Source organism: Penicillium paradoxum (assembly GCF_028828445.1).
Source record: "Penicillium paradoxum strain IBT 22861 chromosome Unknown utg000002l_segment0_segment0, whole genome shotgun sequence".
Lineage (NCBI taxonomy): Eukaryota > Fungi > Ascomycota > Eurotiomycetes > Eurotiales > Aspergillaceae > Penicillium > Penicillium paradoxum.
The window spans coordinates 1,912,621-1,940,602 of NW_026643180.1; the positions used below are offsets into that span (position 1 = coordinate 1,912,621).

The 27,982-nt window shown below is 44.0% G+C and overlaps 6 protein-coding genes across 6 annotated transcripts; 5 read left to right on the forward strand and 1 right to left on the reverse strand.

Annotated features, from left to right (window-relative positions):
* Positions 1-193: 193 nt before the first annotated feature.
* Positions 194-904, forward strand: N7457_000714 (GNAT family N-acetyltransferase; the record flags this gene model as incomplete). Its single annotated transcript, XM_057171782.1, has 1 exon — positions 194-904. The coding sequence occupies one exon, from the start codon at positions 194-196 to the stop codon at positions 902-904; it is 711 nt and encodes a 236-aa protein (XP_057035685.1).
* Positions 905-2,190: 1,286 nt separating this feature from the next.
* N7457_000715 (uncharacterized protein) lies at positions 2,191-2,712 on the forward strand (the record flags this gene model as incomplete). Its single annotated transcript, XM_057171783.1, is given in 3 exon segments — positions 2,191-2,395; positions 2,409-2,589; positions 2,613-2,712. 3 exon segments carry the CDS (start codon positions 2,191-2,193, stop codon positions 2,710-2,712), a joined length of 486 nt encoding a protein of 161 aa, XP_057035686.1.
* Positions 2,713-3,117: 405 nt separating this feature from the next.
* N7457_000716 (uncharacterized protein) lies at positions 3,118-3,516 on the forward strand (the record flags this gene model as incomplete). The annotated part of the gene is made up of 2 exons (XM_057171784.1): positions 3,118-3,301; positions 3,383-3,516. The coding sequence occupies 2 exons, from the start codon at positions 3,118-3,120 to the stop codon at positions 3,514-3,516; spliced, it is 318 nt and encodes a 105-aa protein (XP_057035687.1).
* A 1,522-nt stretch (positions 3,517-5,038) lies between these two features.
* N7457_000717 (uncharacterized protein) lies at positions 5,039-5,978 on the forward strand (the record flags this gene model as incomplete). Its single annotated transcript, XM_057171785.1, has 3 exons — positions 5,039-5,047; positions 5,204-5,563; positions 5,805-5,978. 3 exons carry the CDS (start codon positions 5,039-5,041, stop codon positions 5,976-5,978), a joined length of 543 nt encoding a protein of 180 aa, XP_057035688.1.
* A 605-nt stretch (positions 5,979-6,583) lies between these two features.
* N7457_000718 (uncharacterized protein) lies at positions 6,584-7,141 on the reverse strand (the record flags this gene model as incomplete). Its single annotated transcript, XM_057171786.1, has 1 exon — positions 6,584-7,141. One exon carries the CDS (start codon positions 7,139-7,141, stop codon positions 6,584-6,586), a length of 558 nt encoding a protein of 185 aa, XP_057035689.1.
* Positions 7,142-20,267: 13,126 nt separating this feature from the next.
* On the forward strand, positions 20,268-22,698 carry N7457_000719 (putative nuclear localization protein; the record flags this gene model as incomplete). Its single annotated transcript, XM_057171787.1, has 4 exons — positions 20,268-20,331; positions 20,532-20,645; positions 20,787-22,255; positions 22,279-22,698. 4 exons carry the CDS (start codon positions 20,268-20,270, stop codon positions 22,696-22,698), a joined length of 2,067 nt encoding a protein of 688 aa, XP_057035690.1.
* Positions 22,699-27,982: the final 5,284 nt, after the last annotated feature.

Below are 27,982 nucleotides of genomic sequence, written 5' to 3' on the forward strand. Positions count from 1 at the left end.
TCCATTTTCCAATTTACCATCCAGTCAATTCGAAGTTGGCCGTAGCGTGCCCCATCTAGGTCACTATGGAAACAACCTATAGCAAGCCAATGAGTCACTGATCTCTTTTAAAAGAAGACCATTTCCATACTCAATTCCTATCACATCCTTGTCTTTCAGTTCCAAGTATACTTACTCGATTCCTATCATCTCCATGTCTTCCGACTCCAAGTATACTTATTCGTTCCACCGTGTCTCCAAGACAGACGGTATCGGCGCTTCAGCCCAAAAATGCCGAGATCTACGCCTCAAAGCACTGAAAGCCTCACCTGGCTCATTCGCATCAACCTATGAGGCTGAGTCAATCCTCACAGATGCCGATTGGATAGATCGCATTACCCACCCCGATTTCGAACTCTTCATTTGCGCCGCCACACTTAAAAACGATGATTCTCAGCAAGAATCCGAATGGGTCGGCCAAGTGACTCTGCGCGGACCAATTTCTAGGGCTGAATTCGAATTGCCCAGAGAATCCGGCCTTCTTCCACCAAAGTCCGATGAAGAAGAAGAGCGATGGCAGATGCTAAGCTTGTTCACACTGTCTGATCATCGGGGTCTTGGTCTCGGTGCCAAACTGTGCCAGAGCGCCCTCGACTATCTGCGGTCATATCGATCATCGCCTGATGAGATCCAAGTGCGGTTGATGGTTAGGCCAACCAACCAGATTGCAGTCAAGCTATATGAACGCCTTGGGTTCGAGTTGACTGGGAGAGCTACGCTTGCCGAAGCTCTCATCGCCAGTGGAGATGAGCATCTGCTGCCGAAAGATCGGAGCTTGGCTCAATGGACAGATAGAACTGGGTTTCTTATGGTCTCGCGTATATCGCGTCGTGGCGTTAGCGCTTTTGATGTCGAGGAGAAATAGATGGAACGTTATAGACTGGAATCGAAGACTTTATAGACAGTGTTTGATAAGCTTTTTAGCCTGGTCTCCAACTTTTCTAATAGAAACCCTAAATCACGTCTCATTGCCGTGAAAATAACCTTGGAATTGTCCCTGAGAGATTAAACCACCCACTTTGGCTCACGTCGATGCAACGCTATGGAATGAAAGTGTGAGTAAAACTCAGCAGTCGGTTAATAGTCTGAATAGTCGCATCTGTCTACAAAGAAAAGTTCGATATTTAGCCTAGTGTAGCATTGTTTAAAGTAGCTCGATCTTCCAGTAATGGTTTTCATTTTGTCAACCTGCAAAGAGCCCGGTTGAAGAAGAGCGTATCTCAGATTCAATTGAAATGATGAGGCTTTTAGGATTCTTCTTTCTCTCTTTTGCTCTAGTACAAGCAAAAGATGATACACTTCGTCTGAAAAATGGCTATTGAAAAATGGCTATATCTCTTTTTCAACGGCCAACTTTGACATCGAGTTAGTCAAGGGTTCCCAGGTCCTCGCCTCTCTCAAACCAACAGGAGACTCTTTCGGCTTCTTAGCTTTGAATGACATCTGTTTGAGTCAGGTGACTTCTCGCCGTGCTATAAGAAGCTCCTTCTTCTTTCCTAGATAGTTTCCCTTCCCTTCCTCTCTCTCTCAGACGAATGAAAGGTTTTCCAGTCTTCTTGCTTCCTAGTAGACTGCTTTCTCTGCCTTTCTGATAACATCGCATACAGAGCAGCAGATTTCCAGTATCACAATTGAGACAATACATATCGCTATCGACTATCGGGTTCCACTCAATGACTTGCAGGCGACTCCGCAAAAAGAAGAAAAGCGTTGACAAGTGCCGAGTCTGATGCACTTGCTGCGGCTGAGATGACAGAACCCCTACCGAGCTGTCCTATCCATTTTCTTCGAAAATGGTTTGATGTTGATGGCGGTCTAGGTTTGACCATTACCCTGACCAACAACAGAGACCAGATTCTTGAAATCGGCAGCCTGGGCGTTTCCTACCGAGTTCAACAGTATCTTCCCCGGCCGCACAGCAAAAGGAATTGTGGCTAAATTCTTGCTTGCTGTTCCATATATCGGCATGCATGCTAGATATCTTCAAGTTACCCCGTTGCTTGGTACAACCACGCCACGAGAAGCATGGCAGACCCTCGATGAACCCAGCACCGATCGAATTTCTTATGGCAGCCAAACTTTCTAGGGGTTTTATGAATGGAAGACGCACACTAAAACCTATGCCGAGAATGAGTGGTCTAGTACTACGCCATGGGACGAACCCAGCTCCCGGATCCTGAGTCCAGGGAAATCAGTAGCCTACGGACTGCGCTTCTCGGTTCTGAAGAATGGTGTTTGTTGTATACAGGATACAGTGAAGGCCACCAACACGCCTGCCACGCTGGGTATCCCGGGCTATGTGGTACCTATCGACCTTGCGGCTCGACCTTACGCCTTTCGCTCTTGAATTTCCGAGGTCGTCTCCAAAGATAACTCATTCAAAATTACCGAAGATGAAAACAGCACTCTATCGCTCACGCCCACTGGCGCAGTATGGGGTCGAACTAGAGTGAAAATCGCGTACGAGGATGGCAAAGTCCAACCAGTACATTATTTCATCACGGACTCGGCACCAACAACAATTAACAAATTGGGCGAACTTAATACCACGTCTATTTAGTTCAATGACACAGAATATCATTTTCATCGGGCTTCATCTGTCATAACATGGGATTACTCAACCCATTCTCAAGTCCTCCAAGACCCCCGAGTCTGAATCTCCGGACTCAGTGACGAGTGCGGCGCAATTTTCATAGCCATTGCAATGAAGCAATATGGCTCTGTTGACGCAACGGAGGTATCAAAGCTTGAACATGTTGCTTCTGATGCTCTTTTTCAAGTCTATCCAACTTCTGTATTTCGCGGTCCGCAAGAGTATCTTCTTTTATGGTCCCTTGACTGGGGCAACTGGTGGTCGTGGGATAAGGATGACTCTTATGCTACAGACCGTGTCTACGACTATATCCATGTAATCGGGACATATTGGGCGTTGTATCGCGCAGGTCAGGATGACGAGTCACTTCTGAAAACACATACTTGGCAGTGGTATCTTAGCCAGGCATACTGTGTTCCACGGTGACTTGCCTCGCCACGGACTCGCATTGAGACGAGCTTGTGGGATACTCCCATCTCGGACTCATGGGCGAGACTGTCTTTGGCGAACTATTATTGGATTTGAGGCGTGAGGAGTGGACTACTGAAGCCGATGCTGCAGAGGCTGCTATGAAGCTTCGTGCCGAGGCATGGGATACACAGGACGTTCCCTTTGGCAGTGGGATGGCTTGGAATCGACTGGCCAAGAAGGGATGTACTACTGGAGCACGTTTCTACGCTTTGGGGAGCTATTTTCGGATATTCTGATATTCTGACATTCTGTCTAACTATTTTGGTCTCACCAACACAGCAACAAAGACAATCATCAGCATTTTGGGACACATGCCTACAGTCCCACATTGCAACGCTATTCACGTCCACGATGATAATATTCACCTTCGGATCCTATTGCCTCCCTTCTCCGGTGCCAAATCTAGTAGTTAGGGGTTTGATGTCTAGGGCAAATGGAACGCTTCCCCGAGTCTGCCGAGATATCACCGACTACTCCGTACAGTATGTGGGTGATCTGCGTTGGTGGGTAACCGAAGTCGAGATAGCGGATGCGTCTCCATATATCAGGACGATCAAGAAATTGGAGTTCATCACCTCGATGACAAAGAATATATATATAAATCAGAAGAGTGTATGGAGTAGCGATCGAGAGATAGTAGTAGTGAAAATACATTTTGAGTACGAAGTTCTGGGTGCAAGCACATATCCATGATCCAAGGGGTGTTATAGATCCCCTGCGCAAGGTGGGTACTCCGTACGGAGGTAGGTACTGGAACACTGTATGCACGAGATAATGCACCACAATCGGCCAAGCCTGCAGTAGCTCAAGTCTTGAAATGCAGCATGAAGATGAAAATTTCAAATAGGTCAAGTGATCCTGCACGAACTCTGCAGCCAAGTAATCCATTTGTCGACTTCTGCATACCACTACGATGCATAGAATACATTACCCAATAGCGTCTGCATCTGTGTTCACCGTAACTCACAATCTGGAAACAACAACATCCGCTTCCCCAGACGCGATTTTGACTACTCCGTACCCAGCCTCCTCTTGCGCGTTGCAATTGAACCCTGGCCACACCGTAGTCATCGCTCGTACCTTGAGTCTTCACCCAAAATAATGACCGAATCAATATCATACGAGTCAGGGGTGATATGTAATCGAAGCGATATTGGCCGAGACACGTCAAAAGACACATCTTTTACCACTCCAGTGCTGATAGTCACTTATATCCCCATTTGGGCGATTTATATCCGACGCCGCACAGCATCCCGCAGCTGCACGGTAATCGTATCTTTTTCAAAAATAATATTCCCACCATAGGCAATGATTCCAATCTTAGAATCATCAACGATGTACTCCGTAGACTGCAGAACCAAGCATCATGCCCAGGATATTCGGACCGTAGTCACCTGAATAATCGCCGCCTTGCAGCGTACCAGGAAAGGAGTGGAAAGCATTAGACACCGAGCCATCTTGTCGAATATTGGATAACGGTCCTGTTATGCCACCATGGCTGGATAACAGTTAAGCAAAGAGATGCCAGAAAAGGAAACAAATAAATAAATCAAGAGCGATTTGGCTCTTACATGAAGCCCAATATCGCCGAGCATTCCCGTTCCACCTCCAAAGTAAACGCAAGTTCCGGCTACATGTATCTTGGAGGCGTGTCCACTGCCTTATATTTTCCAATACGACTATGCCAATCTTTTCAGTGAGGGAAAGACAGAGATGGTCGTAGGTGATCTATTTTTTTTTTTGTTTATCTATGGATGGATGAATGAATGGATGGGGTGTCGGGTATAAGAAGAAAGGTTATCAGGCCAGGATCCCAAATGAATAAGGGAAGAGATAAGCTTAAACCTAAACTTTACTCTCACAGATGGTCCTCGGGCACTACGATACGGGATTCCTAACGGCTGAGCGGTAACCTTCCCGTTATCACTCTAGACCATGTCTAGTGTCATTCATAACTCCAATCAAAACCTCAAAATTCGGATCATCTTTGCTAGATAATCCTCTTATCCACTTTTCCAGAAACCACTAGACGAAGATATATCCAAGAAGACGAAACAGAACAACGTCATCAATAACATCATTGAGTTATAGTTATACTAGGCAATCGAGGGACTGCACTCTCGCGAGACCTCGTTGCTGGCGATCCTGACGGAGTGGTTCCTCGCGGGCCGAGAGTGGGAATACCCGGTACAGGTGATGACGCATGGATTCTCGCGGCCGATAAGATCGAGTGGGAAAAGAGGAAGACTTGACGTTGACCTTGGTGTTCGATTCGAGACCAAGTCCAAAATTAGTGAGGACTGGGATGGGGTGACGGATGAGATACCAGCCAATCGGGCATCCATTGATCGAACGGGCATGCACGGTCACTTTGCGGAACCTGGAGAGCCTTGTCGCGATGCTGGAAGGCTGGATGTCAAGTTGGATGATCCTTCGGCCCGGGCAGGGGATGTTCTAAAGGTGAGTGACGTTGTTATCATTACATGCTATGTATGTGAGATGTGTGTTGTAAGTTGTGTGTTGTGCTGGTTCTTGTCTTTCTCTCTGATTAGTTGTGTGTTGTGCTGGTTCTTGTCTTTCTCTCTGATTACTTGTTTTCAAACTCTTTCTATACTTCGATCGAGTCCAATTTAGCGGACCCACGATCTGAAGTATCATCGACGTCAGGCCCTACAGACTGACAGTTCGATACCAAGTACAGATCAATCAATTGGTGGGTCTGAAGTCGGAAGGGTCCCAGCTGTCAACGATGGCAGGGCACAATGGGATGTCATTTGAGATTGGGGCATATCATTCGAGTTTCGCTGAGGAAGAACTCCATGGTGCTAGAGGATGTGACATGACTATGATGAAAATTGGCCTCATTGACGCATGATTCGCCACATGTCCTGACTCCTGCATTTTGCCGCCATACATAATTCGTTGTTTTCAATTGTTTTCTGGATTCCACAAAGAGGGTCAAGGTTCCACTGCCCCAGTTCTGCATTGGAGCCTGCGTTAGCCCTTCTATGATTGACATTGGCGTTTCGAAGATCGTCAATATCCCAGGGTTCCTTTTTCGGGACTCGGGTATGTGTCATGTGACCCGGGTTACGCGGCTGGTGAGTCATATCGCTAGACCTTCCGAATTGAGGGTCCAAGAATAGAGTCACGATGTGGGGAGTTTGGGGAAGAATTCTCGTCAGACCCGGAAAAAAATCCGAGTGAACAGGAATATGTTTTCGGAATGAGTATTATGTTACTCCATGTCTTCTATGTTGTAGTGCTCATATAATCAAGGTAGCAGATTGTCCAGCAAAAAAAAAAGGTCTTTGGTAATTATTAAGACATAGTGTCAAAAGTGAAGTTATATACATGTATTCATTTTGGTTGTTCGTGAGGGTCATCAAGTCGTGGTATCATGTGTCGGTCGCAAAATGAGGGATTGTAAGGGGCCGGGAATCGAGTGTAGGAAGAAAGTATTGAAGAACGGAGTCGAGTTTAACCCGCCATGGGGGAAACGATGCAAGACCCTCCTGTCCAGAGGTGTTTGGAGGTCGCCTCAAGACAATTGCGACCTTTTTCCAAAAAACCATGCTCGGATGAATTTTCAGGAGACGGTGATGATGCTGGAGCGGCAACAGCTGGAGGAGCGGCAACAGCGACAGGCTGTGGATTGCGGGATATTTGTTCGGCGACTTGAACCGGAGTCTCGTTGGCCGGGGCCCTGTTCTTCAGAACTGGGAGTTCTGTGTTTTTCATTTCGTCCATCTCGTCCTCCTCGTCGGTGTCCTCAAAATCGAAGGAACTGATGCGAGACTTCATATCATTTTCAGTCCACAGGACAGAGCCGCAGTGCAGGCGGAAGTGAGCGACGCAGCGGCGAAGATCGGGGTCGGGAGCAGTGGCTTCACGAGCCAGCTTCTCTTTCGACATGTGCGTGAGTTTGTATGGAAGGGCGTTGCGGTTCGCCATTGGGGGCCAGCGTTTATTTTGCACGATTGGCACCGAGGCCGTTGGTTTGGGGGTCTTGGGGGCCTTCTGCGTGCCAGTGTTCATAGTGGATGTGTGTGGATGTGGATGTGGATGTGGATGTATGTGGATGTGTTATTAAATGGTGAGCATATGAGTGCCTTGGAGATATGGTGTAGTGCGAATGATTTTCGAGTGATTCCGAGTGGAAAGGTTAAGGGCACAGCGTGTCTTATACCCTTTTCCCATTCTCTCGCCCGAACGGGGGGAACCTGGTCCAAGCGCCCGTGTCACCAGATCACGAAACCGGTTCCAGGCCTAGCCTCTGATGGGTCAAAGGGGATCCAGTTTTTATTCCCTTGGACTTTTCCTTTTTTCCCTCTTTTTTTTATGATTCATCGTTCTTTAAACACAGAGCTAATAATCACTAAATATTCCATCTCATCGGTTCAAAAGGGAGTTCAGAACTCGAATACCGGGGGGTGCGTAGCGACTATTCGGACCCTACCAGTGGAGTAAGGGCCCCAGTTTTCCTGATCATTTGATGCTTCGAAAATTTTTCGGTGGAGACACTTCTGCGGAGCTTATCTTGTGCTCTATTCGCCCTGAGGATCCCATGTACGGAGTATGTTGTAGGGAAAATAAAATAGAAACGGGGAAAACTCACGATCCCCACGGATTACTTTCCTTGGAAGTCCGAACCCCCTCATTCTTCCTTTGCATCCTGAGTACGGAGTACGCGGAGTACTCCGTACTCTTTGATTCTTCTTCCCCCTGTTGTTAATCAACCTGCAAGAGAATGGAAATCTCCTTTTTCATTTTTCATTTTTCCTTTTTCCTTTTTCTTTTTTTCTTTTTCCCTTTTCCTTTTGTTCACGGATCAAACGTGCCGGGACTCTCCTTCAACCTACTAAGGCAAGCCTCCCGAGGTCCCGAAGAAGGTGACTCAGCGAGCCCTAACCGCCCAAGTCTAGAGCCAAGGTTGGAATGCCTGCATTCGGTTCTTCCACAGCCATAGAAGTTCCACTGCATTATATTGAGTGCCCCGACCATCTTTGCGCCCCGTACTCCGTACTTGGTGCTCCGTATATATCGTACATATTGTGGTGGGCGGCATTCGTACACCGACAAGTCCAACATTCCACAGACGTCCCACTCAGAAATGTGCCCCTCCTGACGATCTTGGGGAATCCATCCGAAGACGGCTCTGGCCCTTGATCGTCTGGTTATAATATCCGTGCAAAGGCTCCAGAACCCCGCCGCAAACCTACACCAAGTCCTCCGTCCAACCAAACAAATCATATCGTGGCGTCTTACGGAGTAGAATAGAGCGCGCTTACTCCGCTCGTGAGTTTATCCTTCATAATACAATCATATAATAAGGCAGTTGGGAACAGCCATTCTGCCGATACTTCCGATTTTCCAAGGCCCCGCGTCGAATGAAATGGCAAGCCAAGCATGGCTGAAAATGCGCTGGCACGGTCGGCGATCTTCTCAAGTTCCTGTAAAACCCGGAATCCGCACATGAATATCACACAGAATGCAAGAAACTCGCAGAGTAGGGTGCAACGCCGTTGATTGCGAGTGAACAGGCAAGAAGAAAAGATGGTCCGATCTCCTGCAGTAGAGACCCCACTACTTTCAACGCGATGGTCGAAGCTATTGCAGCCACCGAGCCCAAGAACCAAAGTCTAGAATTTCTTGCAAAGGGCTGGACACTTTGGAAAACAGGTTCTTCATCCACTAGAATACTGGTGGGCCCCACAGTCCTTCTAGCGCCAGCGCCTCGAACTAGTTCGCGTCCACACGACCAAGTATGAAATAACAAACCTGACAAATCGTTAAGGGTACTTCAACGATGCACCTCCCAAATGGTGACTTGTTCACACAGCTGCAGCTATGTGTTTTTTTGTGTCTGTAGATCTTATGCAGCACACGTTGCCATCGATGAAGATTCACGATCAGCGAGGCAGCTGTCCGGACACATCGGTCTTGAACAACAGCGGATACCAACGCCCATGTGGAATTATAGATGAGATTGTCGATCATGAGCAACTGTCGATAACAATGATCCGACATACACTACTATCTTGGAGAGATTTATGTCAATGATTGTGACTCGCTAAAGTCGGTCATGGCGCCGTTACTCCCGACAACTACGTTGGAGATGCGGAAAGCGTTTTGGAACAATGATATTTTGTTCCTGGTTTCTAAAGGATAGAGTTCCTAGATCTTGTCCGTCAAGAATTCACGGGGCTTCAAAGCCCCGTGGCCTGGCGTTCCTATTCATACGTGGAAATATTCGCGCTTCTTTCGCCACACTGCGTTCCGGCCCTCCATTTGAAATCCACTCCCTTGCGGGATCCAGAAGGCGAGTCTGATCTCTGGAGTAATCTCTTTTGTACACAGATAGCCACTTAAATGAATTTGCCCCGGGGGCCCGAGCCGTTCTGCGGGGAAACCAGATTTCGCCCAGACTTCCCATTTCGAACCAACCAATTATATATTCTTTCTCGCACTTTCTGTCTGCATTGGCCGCATTTTCCCCTTTAATTACAAAATCCCGTTGGTAATGTGTCAAGTAGCATCTCGAGGTGTGTATTACCAACCGGCCCAACAGTTCCGCCAGCATTCTTTATGTTGAGTCCGTCTTTTTCCAACGAAACAAATCGGAGCCGTCTAGCTAATTCTGATTCGTCGTTGTACAGCAACATTGACATGGATTTGGCTCTTTTATAATATACAAAAGAATCTAGTTTTTGCCCCATAAATATTGGCCCGTTTAAGCTCGTTCAGTCATCGGATCACTGCCATTAGATCCATGATATAATTTTGGGGATATGCCCTTTGACGACCTTTATCGCTCCCCAACACTGACGCCCTAGCGGTAACTACCACATGAAACCGGATTTGTCCTTCAAAAATTCCTCTTTTGGGACTAGAAGATTCCATATCCTGTAGATCTTACTTGATCTCTGATTATGGGCTCTCTGCCCTGTGCACGTCTGGTCATTGCCGCAGCCTGAGACGATTCTGATTCACGCTAATGCATGATCGCGACCAGATTCTGGGGTTTTGCTCATCAATACCGTAAGAAGGACACATATCCGGGTCCCAAATATACTACGGCTGCATCTGAGCTAGTGGCTGGGTTAGGGTCTCCAGCACTTTATGTTATGCATCGGACATCGGACAACTGAAAAAGAACATTGCTATGACCACCATCATTTCGCATATTCTTGGATTAGTAGGCCAAATCATAGTCTCAAATAAAACAATATACCAGTATCTCAGAGTTAGTGCCTACAATCCTACTCGTTACATTTAAGAATTGAAGAGTATGTCTTGGGGGTTTGATGTACTAGAGGAAATCAGGTTCATCCCCGCGATTCATATAAGACCCCGCGAGATATGCGTGATATAATGTACACTGCGAATCTAGAATAGTAGTTCAGTCATACTTACCTGTCGATCTCACTTATCCACATCTCGGGAAATCAAGCAGACCGTTCCCGGTTCTGTAAAAGGCTGAAGCTGTGATAGATCAAAAGCTAGGAGACAACCTTTCTAAATTAGAATCTGTACAACGCGTGGCTACCGATGCATATCGCCAGAGCCATCTCAGGTATGCTCATTATATCAAATAGGGAATAGGGTCTCCTTACTTGTAGGTGTCATGGTACAGCTTATACATATTTTGAATTTCGGTATCTACTTGCCTTCCCCGCAGACTATGGCTAATACTTCTGTTGCGAAGACACGTGACCTCCTAGCACTTTAGTCTAGTCTAGCTAGCTTTCCTTCTTCTTCCTTTTCTCTCAGCACGCACAATACAAGATTTTCCAGTCCACTCCTTCTTATGAGTAGTCGTACAGGATCATCTCTCCATCAGGTTATGAGTCCTTTGCTGTCGAAGCCTCTACATAACTGCAAGCTTCGCATCTTCTGATTCCTCCGACGAGACCCTGGTGCTGCGTCGCACCGACCCATTGTGGGGTGTTTTTGCAGACTTTTCACTGGTCACCCTAACAACACCCTACCCCACCCACCCACCCAACATACCCTACATAACTAGTTATCCCAATTTCTCTCTAGTATCCGAATACCTAGGTAGAAAAACTGGATACTATCACCTCATTGGCCGTTCGACTCTTCTATTAACCGCCGCACAACCTCATTAGCCGTTCGACTTCTGTTGACCGCCGTATCTCATTGGCTGTTCGACCTTCTTATTGACTGCCGAACCCTACATAGACTGCTAATATGTCGGAGTCCTTCAACATTGGGGACTTCGTTATCAGTCGACATGAGATTGACTATGCAGATTCAGTACCGAAACTGAAAGGATAGTCTAACTACAGAGATTGGAAGACAGCTATGTATCTAGCCCTTCTTACTAACAATAGATACTATGCTAGGATGATCTCTCATAGAATTCCCTCCCCAAACAAACCTAAGTACTTCGAAGTCTCTCGACAGGCTATGGAATAGGCTTTACTCGCGGAAGCACGGGAGGTATAGGCACAACGCGACGATAATATTACGATCACTACTACAGATATCCGGGAGAGAATAAAGGAGATTAAGGAAATTAATAAAACACTTCGGAAAAAGTATAAAAATAAGCTTAACAATTAGCAATCTTATAATACCCGAACTCTCATTCATATCCGGAAAACTCTCGTACCCGAGCCCTTATCAGTCATTGCTTAAATTGCGGATGTACGTAAAGCTTTTAGTAAGCTTCGGAAGATATATACGATAAAGTCTTATTAATAAGCCTATACCTACTATTTAAAGTGGATTGACCTACGGTATAAGAATAGATCTCCCTCGGACTTTATAAGGAGGTTTTAAGAGGCCCTTCGTAACTTTATTACTATAGACGAAGAGCCCTCTTAAATAATTAAGCTATATTAGTTTAAGAAGGCTATTATAGAGAATCCTCGTTATCTTTCCTTTTTATAAAACCTACGAGTTAATAAAAAAGATAAGACTTTTATAGAAAGAGTGTATATCGAGTTTATCGAGGTAGAGACTAATAATCGTTCCTTTAACGTTTCTTAATTAACCCTATCTACGAATACTATATCTACTAAAGATACTTCTAATAAGGATAAGAAGTCTAGTAGAAATAATAAAAAGGGTAGAAATACTACCTCTTCTTCTTCTTCTTCTTCTTCTAAAGATAAGTCTAAACCTAAGGGTAAGGATAAAAATAAGAAGAAAAAGAAGTCTTTTAAACGGGAGGAAAATATTATCTTTTATAAATATTATAACGTCCTAGGAAATCACTATTCTAGGAATTGCCCTTTATAGAAAAATAGTGTATCTTCTAATATAGTCCTTTATTAACGACTATAGTAATAATATACTATTTAGTAAGTCCTAGTTCCCTAGCTAGGCTAAGTTATAGGTTAGGTAGATAGTTAGGGTTATATTATCTCTATAAACCGCACTATTAATACTATTTTCCCTTAATAAGGAGCTTCTTCTAGAGACCTAGTTACGAAATATAATAATCTCTTTATAAATGCTATTTTTAGTATACTTACGGTATTAAAAGAAGGTCTATCTATAGGAGATAATAATATCTCTCGCTAGATAATTAATTCCGGTACTAGTACCTATATAACCCCTTATAGGTCTATCTTCGTTAATTTTAGGCCCTATATAGTCCTAGTTTCTACGGCTATAAGCGACACTTTTTACACTAAGGGCTATAAAGACGTTATTTTAAGAATATTAAATATATTAGACGAATATATTAGACCTTTTATCTTATATAAGGTCTAGCTTACCCTAGATCTTAAGGCTAGCCTAATCTCTATATCTACACTAGATAAGGAAGATATCGGCACCTTAGTTAAAAATAGTATTATAACTTTTAAAGCTACTAATTCTACTATTAGTTTTATAACCTATAAAGGAGAACACTACTAGCTTAACTACCTAGGAATTAACAAAATCGATACTATACTTTCTAATAATCTAGATATACTAACTAGATCTCTAAACTCTATTTTTACTACTAAAAATAGAAATAGGTCTTCTATAATTTCTATTAACCTAGCTTACCGACGTGCTTATTATACTAGAGAAAATAGGGTTCGTAAGATAGAAACCTATACTAAAGGTATTAAATTAAAAAAAGGTGCTAGCGTTACTTTTCCCTATACTCTATATATTAAGGGTAAAGGTTATACTCTCCCCTTCGGAAAGGAAAGGTCTATTAGGTCTAAACTAGGCGAATATTTATATATCGACATCTAGGGTCTAATCTTAATTATATTATATAGTAGAGAAAAATACTTTATTACCTTTACTAACGACGCTACGCGCTTTTACTAGCTTTTTCTACTTAAATCTCGATCTTAGGTGACCGAGACTTTCATTTAGCTAAAAAATTATCTTTAAACTTAATTTAGCTATTAAGTTAAAAGGGTTTATAGTAATAATGCCTCGGAGTATCGGCCTTTAGGCGTATATCTTTCGCAAAATAGTATTATTTAGGACCCCACTCCTCTTTATACGAAGTAGCTAAATAGTATTACCGAGATTAAAAATCGGTATCTCGTTAAACCCCTTATTACTATTATATCTAAATACTAGCTTCCGAAATACCTTTAGGGTTATCTACTAGGGGGAATTAACTACACTATAAATCGACTTTTTACCTCGAAGATTAGTATATCCCCGTATAAGGCCCTTTATAGGAAGAAGCCTAATCTTAGTAATTTACGTGTACTTAGCTATTAATATTAGTTCTTAATTCTAAAGGAAAAACGCCCTATAAAGCTAGATCCGTATATATAGGAAGCGAGATTAATTACTTATAACGAAGGAGATAATTATATACTATATAATATACGCACTAAGAAGATTAAACGCTCCCGAAATATTATTTTTAATAAAAATCCGATACTAGAGGCACTACCTATACTAGACTATAATCTATAGGTGCTATCTTAGGGTTAATCTCAATCTTAATCTAGATCTTAGTCTTAAGAGCGACACGTTCCGATCGACTTTATTTATAACGAATACGAAGATCTCCTAGATCTACTAGATACTGATCTTCCGGAAAATAAGTATAATACCCTATAATTTAATAATCCTTTTAAGATTCGCACTAGGTCTATACTACCCCCTCCGGTAGTTAAAGACTACCTAGAAGATATTATATATTCTCCGGCGAGTCCTCCGCTAGATACTACTAGTCCTATTATATTAGAGCCTAATATTTAATCTTACGATACCTCCCTCGATACCTCTTACGATATCTCCCTTAACGATCTCCTTCCGAACCCCGATTCTTTCGAGTTACCTTTTAACGACGGAAATAATAAAATAGCGGGTAGTCTAGGTAGTAGTATAGAGGGATAACGGTAAGAAGATAGTCCCTACTTTAACGTAGGTGGGGTTAGGGCTCCTATAGAGCTATAGACTACTTCCCGGTAGTTTATTATAGACTTCTCGTATTTAGGTATTCTTCTAGAACGTATAGATAATCCTAATTTTGTTATCCCGACTAGATCTCGATAGACTAAGTCTAGTTAAGATAGTGTACGGCGTTTAACTAGACTTAGGAAGCCTAGTTAGGTATATATTAAAAGCTTAGCTAGTCGATTATTCTTTAACGTAAATATCCTATAATTTCTAGCTAATTCTCCCGATATCTTAATTAATCTTTTCACTACGGCGATAACTAAAGAATAATATACTCTATCTAAGCTAACGTCTAAGGACGTAGGTTTTAAACTAAATAGCTAGAAGGAAGCTATATCTTATATTAAAAAAGATAAATAGTTAGTAGTAGTATATAAAGAACTAGCTCGATAACTTAAAAACGGCACGTAGCGGCGTATCCCTCGATTATCGAAAAAAGGTCGACGACCCCTAATATTACGATAGGTATTTAAGATTAAATATAATAGAACCTATAAAGCTCGGCTAGTTACCTATAGTTTTCGATAAATTAAGGATCTTAATTTCTATAAGGTCTATACTATTATTACGAAACCTATATCTTTTAAGATCTTTACTATAATTACTACTTCTAAGGGTTAGAAAATACACTATATTAATATTATAACCGCCTTCCTTTATACTAAACTAAAGGAGCCTATTAAGATAGAGCTACCTAAGGGACTAAAGGAATAGTATCTAGATAATATTAGTCTCCTAATAAAAATAATTTATAGATTAAAGTAGTCTCCTAGAGAGTAGTATAAACTACTTTATAATATACTTATATCTATAGGTTTTACTCGCACTTAGTTAGATCATTCTATCTTTATTAGGTATAGTAAGGCCCCCTTATACGTTATAATTTATATCGACGATCTACTAGTTATATCCCCGTTAGATTAAGAGATTAAGGACTTTAAAATCGCTATTTCGAGATATTTTAACACTTCCGATAAAGGAGTCCTTAAAAGATATCTTATAATTAACGTATACTATAGAAAAGATAAAGATAATAATAGCTTTATCTATCTTTCTTAGAAAGACTATATTAATAAGATTCTTACCCGCTTTAGTCTTAAAAATTATAAACTAGTCGCTACCCTAATAGATAAAAAAATACCCTTTATTATTTTTAACGGTGTTACGTTAAAAATTGAAATTAAGGAGTTTTAGACAAAAATTAGGACCCTAATCTAGCTAATGGTCTCTACGAGACTAGATATTACTTTCGTCATTATTAGGCTTGCGAAATATACTAAAAACCTAGGTACTAGCTATTTTAAGGCGTTAAAACGAGTTTTTCGCTATCTTACTAGCACTAAGTATCTTATAATTTGCTTTTATCTGTTTAAGAAATATAACTCTATCAATCATTATACTAGAATTAGAGACTATCTTCTTTTCGGTTTCTATAATACGGACTAGGTAGGTCTATATAGCGAAAAGGGTCTCTTAATATCTAGTTTTATATTTAAAATAGCGGGTGGAGCTATCTTATAGACTTCTAAAAAGCAAGCTTATATAGCATTATCTACTACTAAGTCTAAATATATTGCAGAGGCTCTTACTACGTAGGAAGCTATCTAGCTGATTCAGTTATTAATAGAGATCGGCATTTCGGGACTTTTTTAGAAGCCTATTCCTATTTATATAGATAATAATAGTGCTATTACACTAGCTTCTAACCCTAAATTTCATACCGCTACGAAACATATTGCTATTAGATACTATCGACTTCGTGAGGAAGTTACTACAGGAACTGTGAACTTCATTAAGATTCCTACCGCTAAGATGGCTGCTGATAGACTGACGAAACCCCTTAGGAAGATCATGTTTAAAAGGTTTGTTACGCAGCTAGGATTGACTATCTGCAACTGATTGAACGTTGATTTTCATGCTGAAAATGGGGGGTTTAACTGAATACTGGTTTTTCAAAATGGAGAGAGATAGAAAGGATCAGACAGTTTACGACTATAGCACTAGTCGTGGGGGGTGTTGCGAAGACACGTGACCTCCTAGCACTTTAGTCTAGTCTAGCTAGCTTTCCTTCTTCTTCCTTTTCTCTCAGCACGCACAATACAAGATTTTCCAGTCCACTCCTTCTTATGAGTAGTCGTATAGGATCATCTCTCCATCAACTTCCTAGAATTGCCATTGGTTGAGGGACAATGGTCTGGGATAGGTTGATGGTTGGTACATGTGCATTCCTGGCTCGTTGGAGGCAATAGGCTGCCTCTCAAGGTCAGAGAAGTGGGACCAGTAACTCTTGAAGACTTTGTTCTTTTTGAAATCTTAATCAAATTTCTATTTCCCCGTTACCGTTCACAGTGAAGACCGTTTTGTCTTGATGTTGCATCAAGAGAGAAACATTGTGAACTCTTAGTCAGAGATAGAGTCAAAAAAGCTAAATAGCCAAAGATACGATTGGATATGTCAATTCTGACATTTTCAATGCCTTTTAAAAGCTGGCCAATGATACTTTTCTTTGATCTACATCAAGATCAATCAATCAACTGGCCCCATTTGTCGAATATAGCTCTTCGGGAATGTAGGGATAGAAACGGGGGGTTGCGGTAGCTATCGTTGATAAAGCGCAAGTGTGACTAGGAGGTGGTGGTATAGAGATCATCGCCTGTTGCTCCTAGCATTACTTACTGTATTGCATTGCGTTTTTATTCTATTAGATGAGATTGATATAGATATATTATCAGATGCGATGTGTACCCTGCCAGCGTCTAGAGAAAGATCCATGAACCAACAGACCCGCGTAACAAAGAGCAGAAGCACCACTTGGCGCAAGCCGGTGATTCGCAAAGTTAATAAAAACCCGTTATCGGAGGTGGTAATCCACGAAGTATGTTACATCCGGGGTATAGATCAATTTAGCCCGTTGTCCAAACGGCCTCGATGGATCCTTTAAGGTTCGGATCGGGTGTCTACGAAGCAAAATAAATCCAGTACTTTGCTAGTTAGGGCTACAAAGTCAACTTATACTCTATACATGCGGCTCAGGCTCTGTTATTGGATGGGAGGGGAGAAATGCCAGCGCCGAGCGTGGAAAACGGCCGCGCTGCAAGGCCGGCTGTTGTGAGACCCAGGAAAACACATACGGTTATTTGGCTATTCTCATTTTGACCCCGTACATTTGTGATATAGTTCATTCTGTGATCCGAGTGTCGCAACAGCCATTATTGTGCGACCATGCTACATCTTGCTCCACCTCGTACAGCCGTCGGAGGCAGTGCGGTTCCCGAGTATATGAGCGAGAATCAACTCCTATTTGGATATTTAGAGGCATGTATACAGTACTGTTTGCTCCACGTATGCGTTGGAGCTTACGCTGATTGGAGTATTTCGATGGAGTTTTGCTTTTGGTCGCGCATGGGCCGTTGATCGACTTCCCTAGTTCCCGTTCAAATGTCTCTCTTGGCTCTGTTTGTAGACCATTCTGTAGGTCATCTGCCCGCTGTCGGACGTATCATAGTTTCCGGTTGGGCTTTGAATCCATGCTGATCTGAGAAGTCACTGATCTCACAACACGAGGCTCCAGTGCATACTGCAAACACGGCTGTTCGGCCGTTCCGGTCCTATTAGAAACCCTATATCATACATAGAGCTTGTGTACTCTTTCTGGGTCGTTATGATGATAGAGATACCCTCTTCAGTATCAACGCAGTTATAAAGAACTCGATCGTCTAGATGTGCACCAAACAAATGTTATTTGTTCGGGGTAAATCAAGACTGTTACCATACACGAGCATGCCCCCGCCCATCTTCATCCATGGGGGACTAGATCTAAATTGTCATTAGCTCTAATTAGGCTGACAAGCTGCGGCCTGAGCCCACTCCTCTCGATCTCTTTCCTTTATGTTTTTCTTTTTCTGTTTTCAAATGGCCCCTCATTGCCTTCTCCGGAGGATTATCGCCCGACTTACTAAATGTCGGCACAAAAACAAGAAATGCCATTGAGCCTAGATGACTAGAACAATCTTAGTATCAGGTGGCTGGCTTTTGACCTAATCTCATTATTACATTATTTTCTATAATCCCTAATTCGTACTTAACCCGATATAATCCGACCGTGCATCTCGGTTGCTTTCCTTCAGATGACCTTGAGCTCCTTTATACTAGGCTAAGCTGGTGAAGAGCGTCCACACTTCTGGGTATCATTACTTCTCTCGTCTCATTTATATGGGACTGAGCATCTGTGAGCTCTATCATGGAGTCATTCTCCATTTCCCAGTCTTGTTTCTTTCGTCTATAAAATTGGAGTCGGGCAGATTTTAAGACCCCCCGAGTTACACAATTTACAGTCCAGACAAAATGGACAAAACAATAGCTCTTTTTCAAAGCCTATCACGGTGTCTAGACTCTCTTATTGCTGTGACAATCTTTGCCCGTAGTCTGAATAGGAAGTAGGCCATTCAGGAATGTCTACAGAGATGTATTCGGGCTTTTATACACTCTCTCCATAGTCCATATTCAGGTTCTTGGTCTTTGAGGATCAGCATCAAAACATCAGAATCCGGATATAGAAATACAAGGACAATACCAATACCTCAGATGTGATTGACCCCGTGATTGGTTCCAATGAGGACAATGTCTGAGAATCACTTAGGAATCTCAAAAATCCAAAGGCTTTGTACGCTTTTGTGCTACGGTTGCACCTTGTTTTTTTAATTTGATTTATGAAAATCTTCTTCCTCTGTTTCCTGACCCTTCCTGCATACCCCTCGACACTCTTGTTGCCCAAAAGACGCAGGGTCCTTTTCCGTATTGCTTAACCCATATCGAGGATTCAATCGCTGTATCACCCCGGAAAATCGTCCCTTTTGGATTACCTTGGATCACCGCAAGCCAAAAGAGAGAAAAAGCATCATTTTCGTGAGCTTAGGCTGCAGCCGAGTTGCACCCTTCAGCTTGTTTGTCTCCTGTCGACCCTGTTAGTATATTGGCGCCGTACCCGCGATAGCCAGAAGGTCACAAAAAGATCCTCGTTCCCTCCGACTTCAAATTGGATCCTTTAGATTGTGGACAATATCCGATCATCCTATCACCCGGGGAGAAAAGTACTAATTTCTAACGTCCTTCCAACATTACCTCCTGGAATTGCGTGTGTTTATATTTTGCTTGTTTCGGTTGATTCCATGACAGACAATTTGCTTTAGCCTCTCCAGAGCACAGGGCATCTTCAACCTGCAGGAATTAGGGCCGTTTTTTGTTTGATTCGGCGCCACTTGCTTAGCAGCAGACTGTGAGTCTTCATTGTTTTCTGCTCGTGACCAATCACGAGACGATTGTTTTCCTTTTTTCGGTTTTTCCTTTGCCCCTTGCTCTTTGTGCTAAACTTGAGTTCTCCCCGATAGAAAATCGAAAGAAGAACAATAATCTTGATTTGTGCAAGCTTATCCCAATCTGCTCCCAGTTGATGTCCTTTGGGGTATGCAGAACGCCTGAATACTCAGGCTGCAACCCTCACCGCCTCGAGTCCTTTCCCCTCTCAAACCCAAGTTCATCCGAGATCCTACCTAAAAAGCCCCAAGCTCCTGACAACTTGACCTAATCCGATCTACCTCAAAGGTCCAAGAGTCCTGCATGAGCACCTTCCGCTTTCTTGCGCCACTTTTGAGTCCATCTCTGCCCGCCAGGATATCTTGCGCGTTCACTTGACGCGCCATCTTGCGACGGGCGACCGTCCGACCTTCGACCCGCTATGTATGGCACATCTCATTCCTTATCCACAATGAATGGAATGGATGCCATAGATGGCTCGGGAACTATTGATCCCGCGAACTTGAGCAACTCCGGTATGTGTCTCAACGCATCTCTTGCTTCCTCGGCCTGGCGTCTTTGTTGTCACTTGATTATCTCTCTATTTTACCCTCACCTATCGCAAATTGCTTTTCGCGCGTGTACTGCTCTGCGTGGATGAGGCCATCCAATGGAACCCCATATCTTATTGTGTATTTCTTCCCCGTCGCTGCTTTCAAACTGATACCCCTCCTAGTCTCTGTTGCCCTACCAGCACATTCCCATGCAATAGCAAGCCCCCGTGGTATCAAGCGTAGTCGCACTCCAGAACACGGTGGGAATGGACATGCCGAAGGGGATCAGGATGATGGTACGTGCGCAGCGGGGAGCCATTGTCAACATGTTCATTCCAGAACCATTCCATATTCCCAGCAGCGCCTATACACCTTACCTAGTTACAATCTCTATACTTCCCGAGCTGGATGCTAACATTGTTATGTTGGGTTTCTAGAGGAACAAAGTCGTCGGAAACGCGGTCGTCCCCCAAAGACGCCTCGGGCCAGTTCCAGTGAACAGCCGCTCGCAAATACCCCCATTCAAACCCCTCAAATGCAAGCACGCCCCCTACCTCAAGCAACCGCCGGGTCGCCGCCTCTTGCATCACCGGATAACAAAAGCACCCCGACAAAAACGCTAGTCAAAGCGCTCCCTACTGTGAGGGATCACACTTCGGACCAATTAAATGAAGAGGGTGATGAGTATATCCCCAAGGAGTTTGATGAAGCAGGAGAGACCAAGGCAGATCCTATGGGATACCCGCAGGGTGGTCGTGAATATAAATGTCGGACATTCCGCGTTCCCCTCCGGGGTACCAAGCTTTTCATGCTTGCGACTGAATGTGCGAGGGTATTGAACTATCGTGATTCGTATCTTTTGTTCAACAAGAACCGATCTTTGCATAAAATCATTGCTTCCCAAATTGAGAAGGACGATCTTATTCAACAAGATATCCTGCCCTATTCCTATCGATCTCGCCAAATCGCTATCGTCTCTGCTAGATCCATGTTCCGACAGTTTGGGAGCCGGGTGATCGTGAATGGCCGTCGAGTTCGAGATGACTACTGGGAGAGCAAGGCAAGGAAGCAAGGCTTCACAGAGGATGACCTAGCGGGTGAAAAGCGTCCTGGGGCAGCAAAGGCCCGAGATGGTTCTATCTCTGAGCCGGCGACGAACTTGTTGCCAGCATTGCCTCATAACGATGTTGTTTACAGTAGTACCATCGAGCCGTTGCCTCATGGGCTCTCGCTGGATACCGGTGACACATCTGCTTCCCTGGCACCACTCCCCATGATTCACATGGCGACCACAGATGACCCACGGCTGCGGGATTATACCGCGATGCCTCGTGCGCGCCAAGAAATGACGGGACAACCCTACCATGACCGCACACAAACCAGTTCAGCAGCCGACCTCATCAATCAGGCCCAGCATACTTCTGATTTCAACAAAATGTTGAGCATTCAACGTAACTTCCGCCAGAAAGGTCTGGATGAATTCTACTCCAAGCCTCGTGAGGCCCCAGTTTCAGAGGATCAGTCCAGTACCACTCTTGACTCGGGTTTGTCTGTTTCACAGCCTGTTCAGGTATCACAGATTGCTCCTGTGGGTATGCCAAATCCTGCTCATCATACGCAGCATATGCTGCCCCAGCAAGTTCCGATGCAGCCTAATCAAATGATGGCGGCGCAACCAAACTATGCTCAACAGGTTCATGCACAGTCCGTCGGACAGTCTCCCCTGAGAGTCCCGCCAAACATGCAGCCCAATCTTATGCAGCAGCGATCCAACCCATCCATGGCTGGTGGTGGTATGGGTCAGGCCTCTCCATACGGGTATCCGTCGCAACAGCAGCAAATTTGGGGGCGCCGCCGCCGCAGCCACAGCCTTCCCCGTTGCCTTCATCGGGCCACCAGGGCGTTAGTATGTCTCAATATGCTCAACAGATGTCCGCACCTCCGCAACAAAGTCCATCCCCGCTTGGTCACCATCCCCAGCAGCAGCAGCAGCAACATCACCACCAGTCTCCTCGCAATCAACAGCGCCAGTCAATACCTCAAATGCCTCAGCAGTTCTCTCAGATGCAGCACCCCCAAGCCGCCCAGCCTCAAGGTATGCAGGGCATGGGATATCCAGGAGGCACCCCGGCGGGTTATCCGGGCATGCAACGGGCTATGTATCCACCCAACCAGGCACCAGTTGGCCAAGGCTTCATGGGAGGCAACCCTCAACAAGGGGGGCTTGCGATGAATATGGGAGGCGGTGGTATGCCTGGGTGGCCTGCAGGGCCTGGCGGACAAATGCAACCGGGACAACCTCAATCCGGCCAGTCTGGCAGCCCATTGGGAGGTGGATGGTCCTACTAGATCACGGCGGTCGGCGTTATCTAAATTGGTGATTTTTTAACCGGCTTTTACACCATCATCTAAGGCGTGATTATTGTCTTCACTTTCTCCACGTGCTTTTTCTCGTGCCTGAATCCTTCTTTTTTCTTTTAGTGGAGTTCCAGCTTTCCTCTGCATTCTTCACTGCATCCCATGGTGAAGGATCTTTGGTTAATGTTAATCTGGGCCAACCTTCCTATACCCTTTGTTGAGTTATTCTTGGTCAAGGTACCTGTTTCCTGTTTCTTACTCTTCCTTCCTTCTTCCTCTTCTTCTCCTCTATGCTTGCCTTTATCGGCGTTGCTTTCTATTTATGCTCGGCGTTTATATTGTTTCCCATTTGGACAGTGTTACAAGATTATGAGATGTACGTTTTTTTTTCTTATTCTCCAATATATGGTCGATAGATGAGCCGCTGTGGAATCAGCAATCTAGCTTGCTTATTCCTTGACCAGGATGTCTGATAGTCTGAGTTTGTGGTATTTGTTTGTTCGCAGCTCCTTCGAGCTGTGTGTCTTTTTGGTGTCTATTTCGCTTCCTTTTTGGCGCTTGTGTATCAATTATCTTAACAGTTTGTCACCTGTCTCCCTCTTTTTCCAAGCTGATTTCGATCATGGTATCCAGTTTGCATCCCTTTTGGCCTTGGATATCATTCTATTCCCTTTTCTCTGGTCCGATTATTGCTATGTGCGAGGTACATTGATCTTGGCTGTGTGTTATTAACATCTGGTGTTCCATCTCGTTGTCTATTTCTCGAGTTTGAGATTGATTGCGATGCATGTTGCTTCGTATCTCGTTTCATTGTATGTAGAAGGACGGCTGATGGCGTTGTTCCACGCTCATTTCGTTAATGATACCTGCTATGGGAACGATTTACATCCACCCACTCCAGTGCACTAGGATAAAATTGGTGCAAAAAAAATCAAAACAGACGTCCCCGGGAAGGCTTGAACTTCCAACCTCCTGATTAACAGTCAGACGCGCTAACCAATTGCGCCACGGAGACTTGCTTGTGACAAAATCGACGGTGGTTGTAATTATATCCTGCCTGATACAGAGAGTATGTAGTCAAAAATGCAAAAAGAGACGTCCCCGGGAAGGCTCGAACTTCCAACCTCCTGATTAACAGTCAGACGCGCTAGCCAATTGCGCCACGGAGACGTGCTTGTTGAAGAAGCTTGAGTTTTTGTGTACTATAAGCCAAATAAGACTTTTTATATCAAAGTCCAGTTCATACACAACATAGTACCAGAAAGTTCTATCACACGGGTGTCTTTAATGCCAACAATATATATTCTATAGATAGTCCTTTTATACAACCAGATTCTTCATCTAGGTTGGCTATATAAAGTCAGAGAAAAAAAGAGAGATAATGAGGGGATGAAAAGGCCATGGATTTTCCAATATATATCCACAACCTTGGAACTACCGTGGTGTTACATGATCTGCCAAAATCCCAACACAGCTGACTAAAAAAAACAGACCGCACATAAATACAATCAAGATAAACAATAGCATAGAGACAAAGCAACGTCCACGTGGAACCGGAATATCCCCCGTGGCAGCAAGGCGAAAGAAATTCTGTCGTGGTGGCCACAGAAGTCTATAATCCGCCAATGCAGCCTTAGGTGCATAGCCCCCACACTCTCCGAGAAAACCTACATACCAATGACAAGCATGCTGGCCAGTATAAGCACTCAAACCCTACAACGAGAAGATATCGGCCAATCGAATGCATCACCACCTAAACCCCACCCCGAGAGAGCGAGAATATACTGCTCCGAACTTCCCGAGATCTACGATCAAATACATACCCCCGATCACCGGACAAGCTGCTCCCATACAGGAAAACTACCCAACCGGAAGAGAACTGTCCATCCCAGCCCCCAGCCAGACCCGCGATAGCACGTCCCGCACATCCTCGCCGTAGGCTGCGACGTAATCCAACCGACATGCCCAAACACCCAGACAACCTCCAAATAAACACCACGAAAAAAAGTAAGCTGATCCCGAGATTACTCCACGCTAGAATCAGAGCAGGGTGAGTCACCTCAATGGAAAATGGATGCCGAGTAAACACAATAAGCCCACACAAATTTACGAGCATGCCAACCAAAACTCACCTGATCGATGGTATACAAAACCTGCATTCAATGGACAGCAACAACACAGATTACCTATACATACTCCGCATACTCCAGGGCTTTTCATCTTCCGCTCATCCCGAGATATCAGCCGATCACCCAGAATAAACCAAGAAAGTGCCCACCAAAATTCAAGCACACCACACACTAAACTGAACAAACCAGAGTAGATTATTCCCCCTAAAACTCAAGCCTTCTCGGCATCAGTCAGTATACATACAGCAGGATCATAAATAGCAATTATCCACGCATGTACTAACCTTGCCGGTCTGCCCCCTGCCTGCAATACCCGGCAACACCAGAGGTCATCCACTCCTACCGTTTTAACAGCACCCAGTCCTAACGAGAGAATCGAAAACCACACTTGAAGTACAACCTAAACCGAAGAATCATACACCGAAAGAAGAAGAAGAAGAAGAAGAAGAAGAAGAAGAAGAAGAAGAAGAAGGAGAACACAAAATATAGGACAAAGAAGGGTAACTTGAAATGTTCATTTTCTATACAGATTAGATAGAGTTCGATGTCTTGAGTTTAATTCGACAACAGCAACCCTAACGAATTCCGGTCAATTAATTAAGAAAATGAAAATGTAAGATCAACAACCATACTTTACATAGCACTGCATAAAAAGCGACCTACCACGCTGTTGTCAAAATGATAGAAATGATCATGGTATAGTATAGTATATATTGCGTGATCAAAAAACAAAAAGAAACGTCCCCGGGAAGGCTCGAACTTCCAACCTCCTGATTAACAGTCAGACGCGCTAACCAATTGCGCCACGGAGACGTATTTGTTGAAGAGGGATGGGCATTTTCAATATACAAGGTCATCGACCTTTCTTCTAAAGCGCCACACTCGTTTCCTGCCTCACAAGGGTACTCTGCACACATTATCTACACAGTGGTGGAAGCCCCACTTCATAGCAAACCCATTTAGCAAATAATAAACAGCAAATACATTCTTCATGTAAGGATAAATAATACTTGCATATGCCATGAGTGGAAACCAAAATGACCAGATCAAGAAGTAAGCAAACCACAGGCGAGAGAGTATACATGCAGTCTCTACGTTTCAAACTTGACATTTGAAAGACAGGACCAGACTCTACGCTACGAAGAGAGAGAGAGACTGGAAATCCTGTATTCGTCTGCAGAAGAGAAGAAGGGAAGGAAACTATCTAGGAGAAGGAGCTCCTTATAGCACGGCGAGGAAGGAGGAGTCACCCGACTCCAAACAACATTCTATCCTTTTGAGCCAGATAACTGTTAAGATAGCCTGGGGCTTCAGGCTACTACCCAGGTTGCTTGCCTATATAGCTTCCAGATAGTCTCTCCCTTCGTCGATATGGCACTGGTTTCTCCTCCATCCGCACGTCTCATCAACATGGGCCAGTGTGGCTGGAAGACAAGTAAATCTAGGCCCCGGGGTTCCTTTCTCTCTCTTTTTTCTCGTGATACTATTTGATTACCTGTATATCTTGTTATAGATCCTCCCCATATCTCAACCCATAGCCAAAAGCCAGATGGGGACTTCCATGGCGCCGATGAAATGGAGACTATGATTATAATGGCCTGGCTTACCTAGATAGTCACTTCACAGCCTAAAAGCCCTATAATATTCCAAAACAGAGATTTTCCCATGGATTTTCATTGAAGTTGCATGTTTTATATAAGAGGCATCTGCAAAGAATGGCCCGAAACATCTCAAAGCTTCTATCGACCACGCATGGCTTTTTGTTTCTTTGTTTTATTATGCGAGTTTCCAAGCTGCATTGGTAACTTCACAACATATGTCATACAACCTATCTGAATATGTACATACTGATAACCTTGGCAGGTGGAGGAATGATCTCCACTTGAAAGCCTCCACCCATAAATTTAATCCACCGAATTTCGCCACAACAAGTCTCCGTGGCGCAATTGGCTAGCGCGTCTGACTGTTAATCAGGAGGTTGGAAGTTCGAGCCTTCCCGGGGACGTTCTTTTTGCTCCTTTGTTATTTTGTCATACATGACTTATGGATACATAGGATTGTGATTCTTTTTTCATATTTGGTGGTTGCTCCTTTATTGCACAAGCAGTGTACTATCAAACTTACACGGAGTACCGACCATGCTAATAGAATAGCATGGGTGTGAATGAAACTAGATTAGGATTATGGCCATAAGGTTGGTGCATCTGAGTATCTTGCGAGCTGTTGCATGGCCCGACTTCTAAGGATTTGATTTGCAGACTTCATATACATAGGTCTCTATGTCCGCTGACTCATTGGGACAATGAAAGTGACAATATTACTAACTAGTTTTAACTCCATAAAGCCAAGAAAGTTGATATCAATTGGATCTTGACTCGCGAAGGATATACGGACGACCGGATTGCCTACGACACGTGAGTGATATCTATCCCAAATAGAAGGATTCATGCTTATCGTCAATGTAATGCTGTGCCCAAATAGAGGTGGAAGAATCTCCGCAGAGATCAGTTGAAGCTACAATACTAGGTATTGGCAACGTTGCATTAAGGGAACATGAAGCACAGCTCACAGACTATGCGAATTTCTTACATTAACCCCCCCAGGATGATATCCCGATACCAGGGTCCACCGTTAAAGGAAATGATCTAAGTTGTTACAGTACTATGTACGGTCCTAGCTATAACCATGGTTGCCCTGGCATATTCATCATCGTCGAGCCGTCAGCTGGTCTCTCCAATGCGTTGAAGTTTGATCCAAATTGTTGACCTTGCTGGTTGGACGAAGTCAATATTCCAAATAAGCCTGTCACGAGAGAATGATCGGCTATATATAGCTTAGTTAGACCAGGTAAGAGAGAAAGCTCAACCGGAAACCCACACTCGAATAAACTCATATTATCTGGTAGTAGTGGCCCTTCGTCTAGGGGTTGATCAGTAACTTTGACAGAATTTTTCAGCAAAGCATTTGTTTGATAATTGTATTGTAAGTTGCCGGGGATATCTTGGTTGAAAGAGAGGTTGGGTTTATGACCATCACCACCGGCCTTTGCGAGGAAAAAACCAACTATTTCGGCGGCTTTGGTTATTCGTCAAAGTCCGTGTCGTTCAAATTTTGCGACTCTGCTTTGTCCCAATATTGGTACAAGC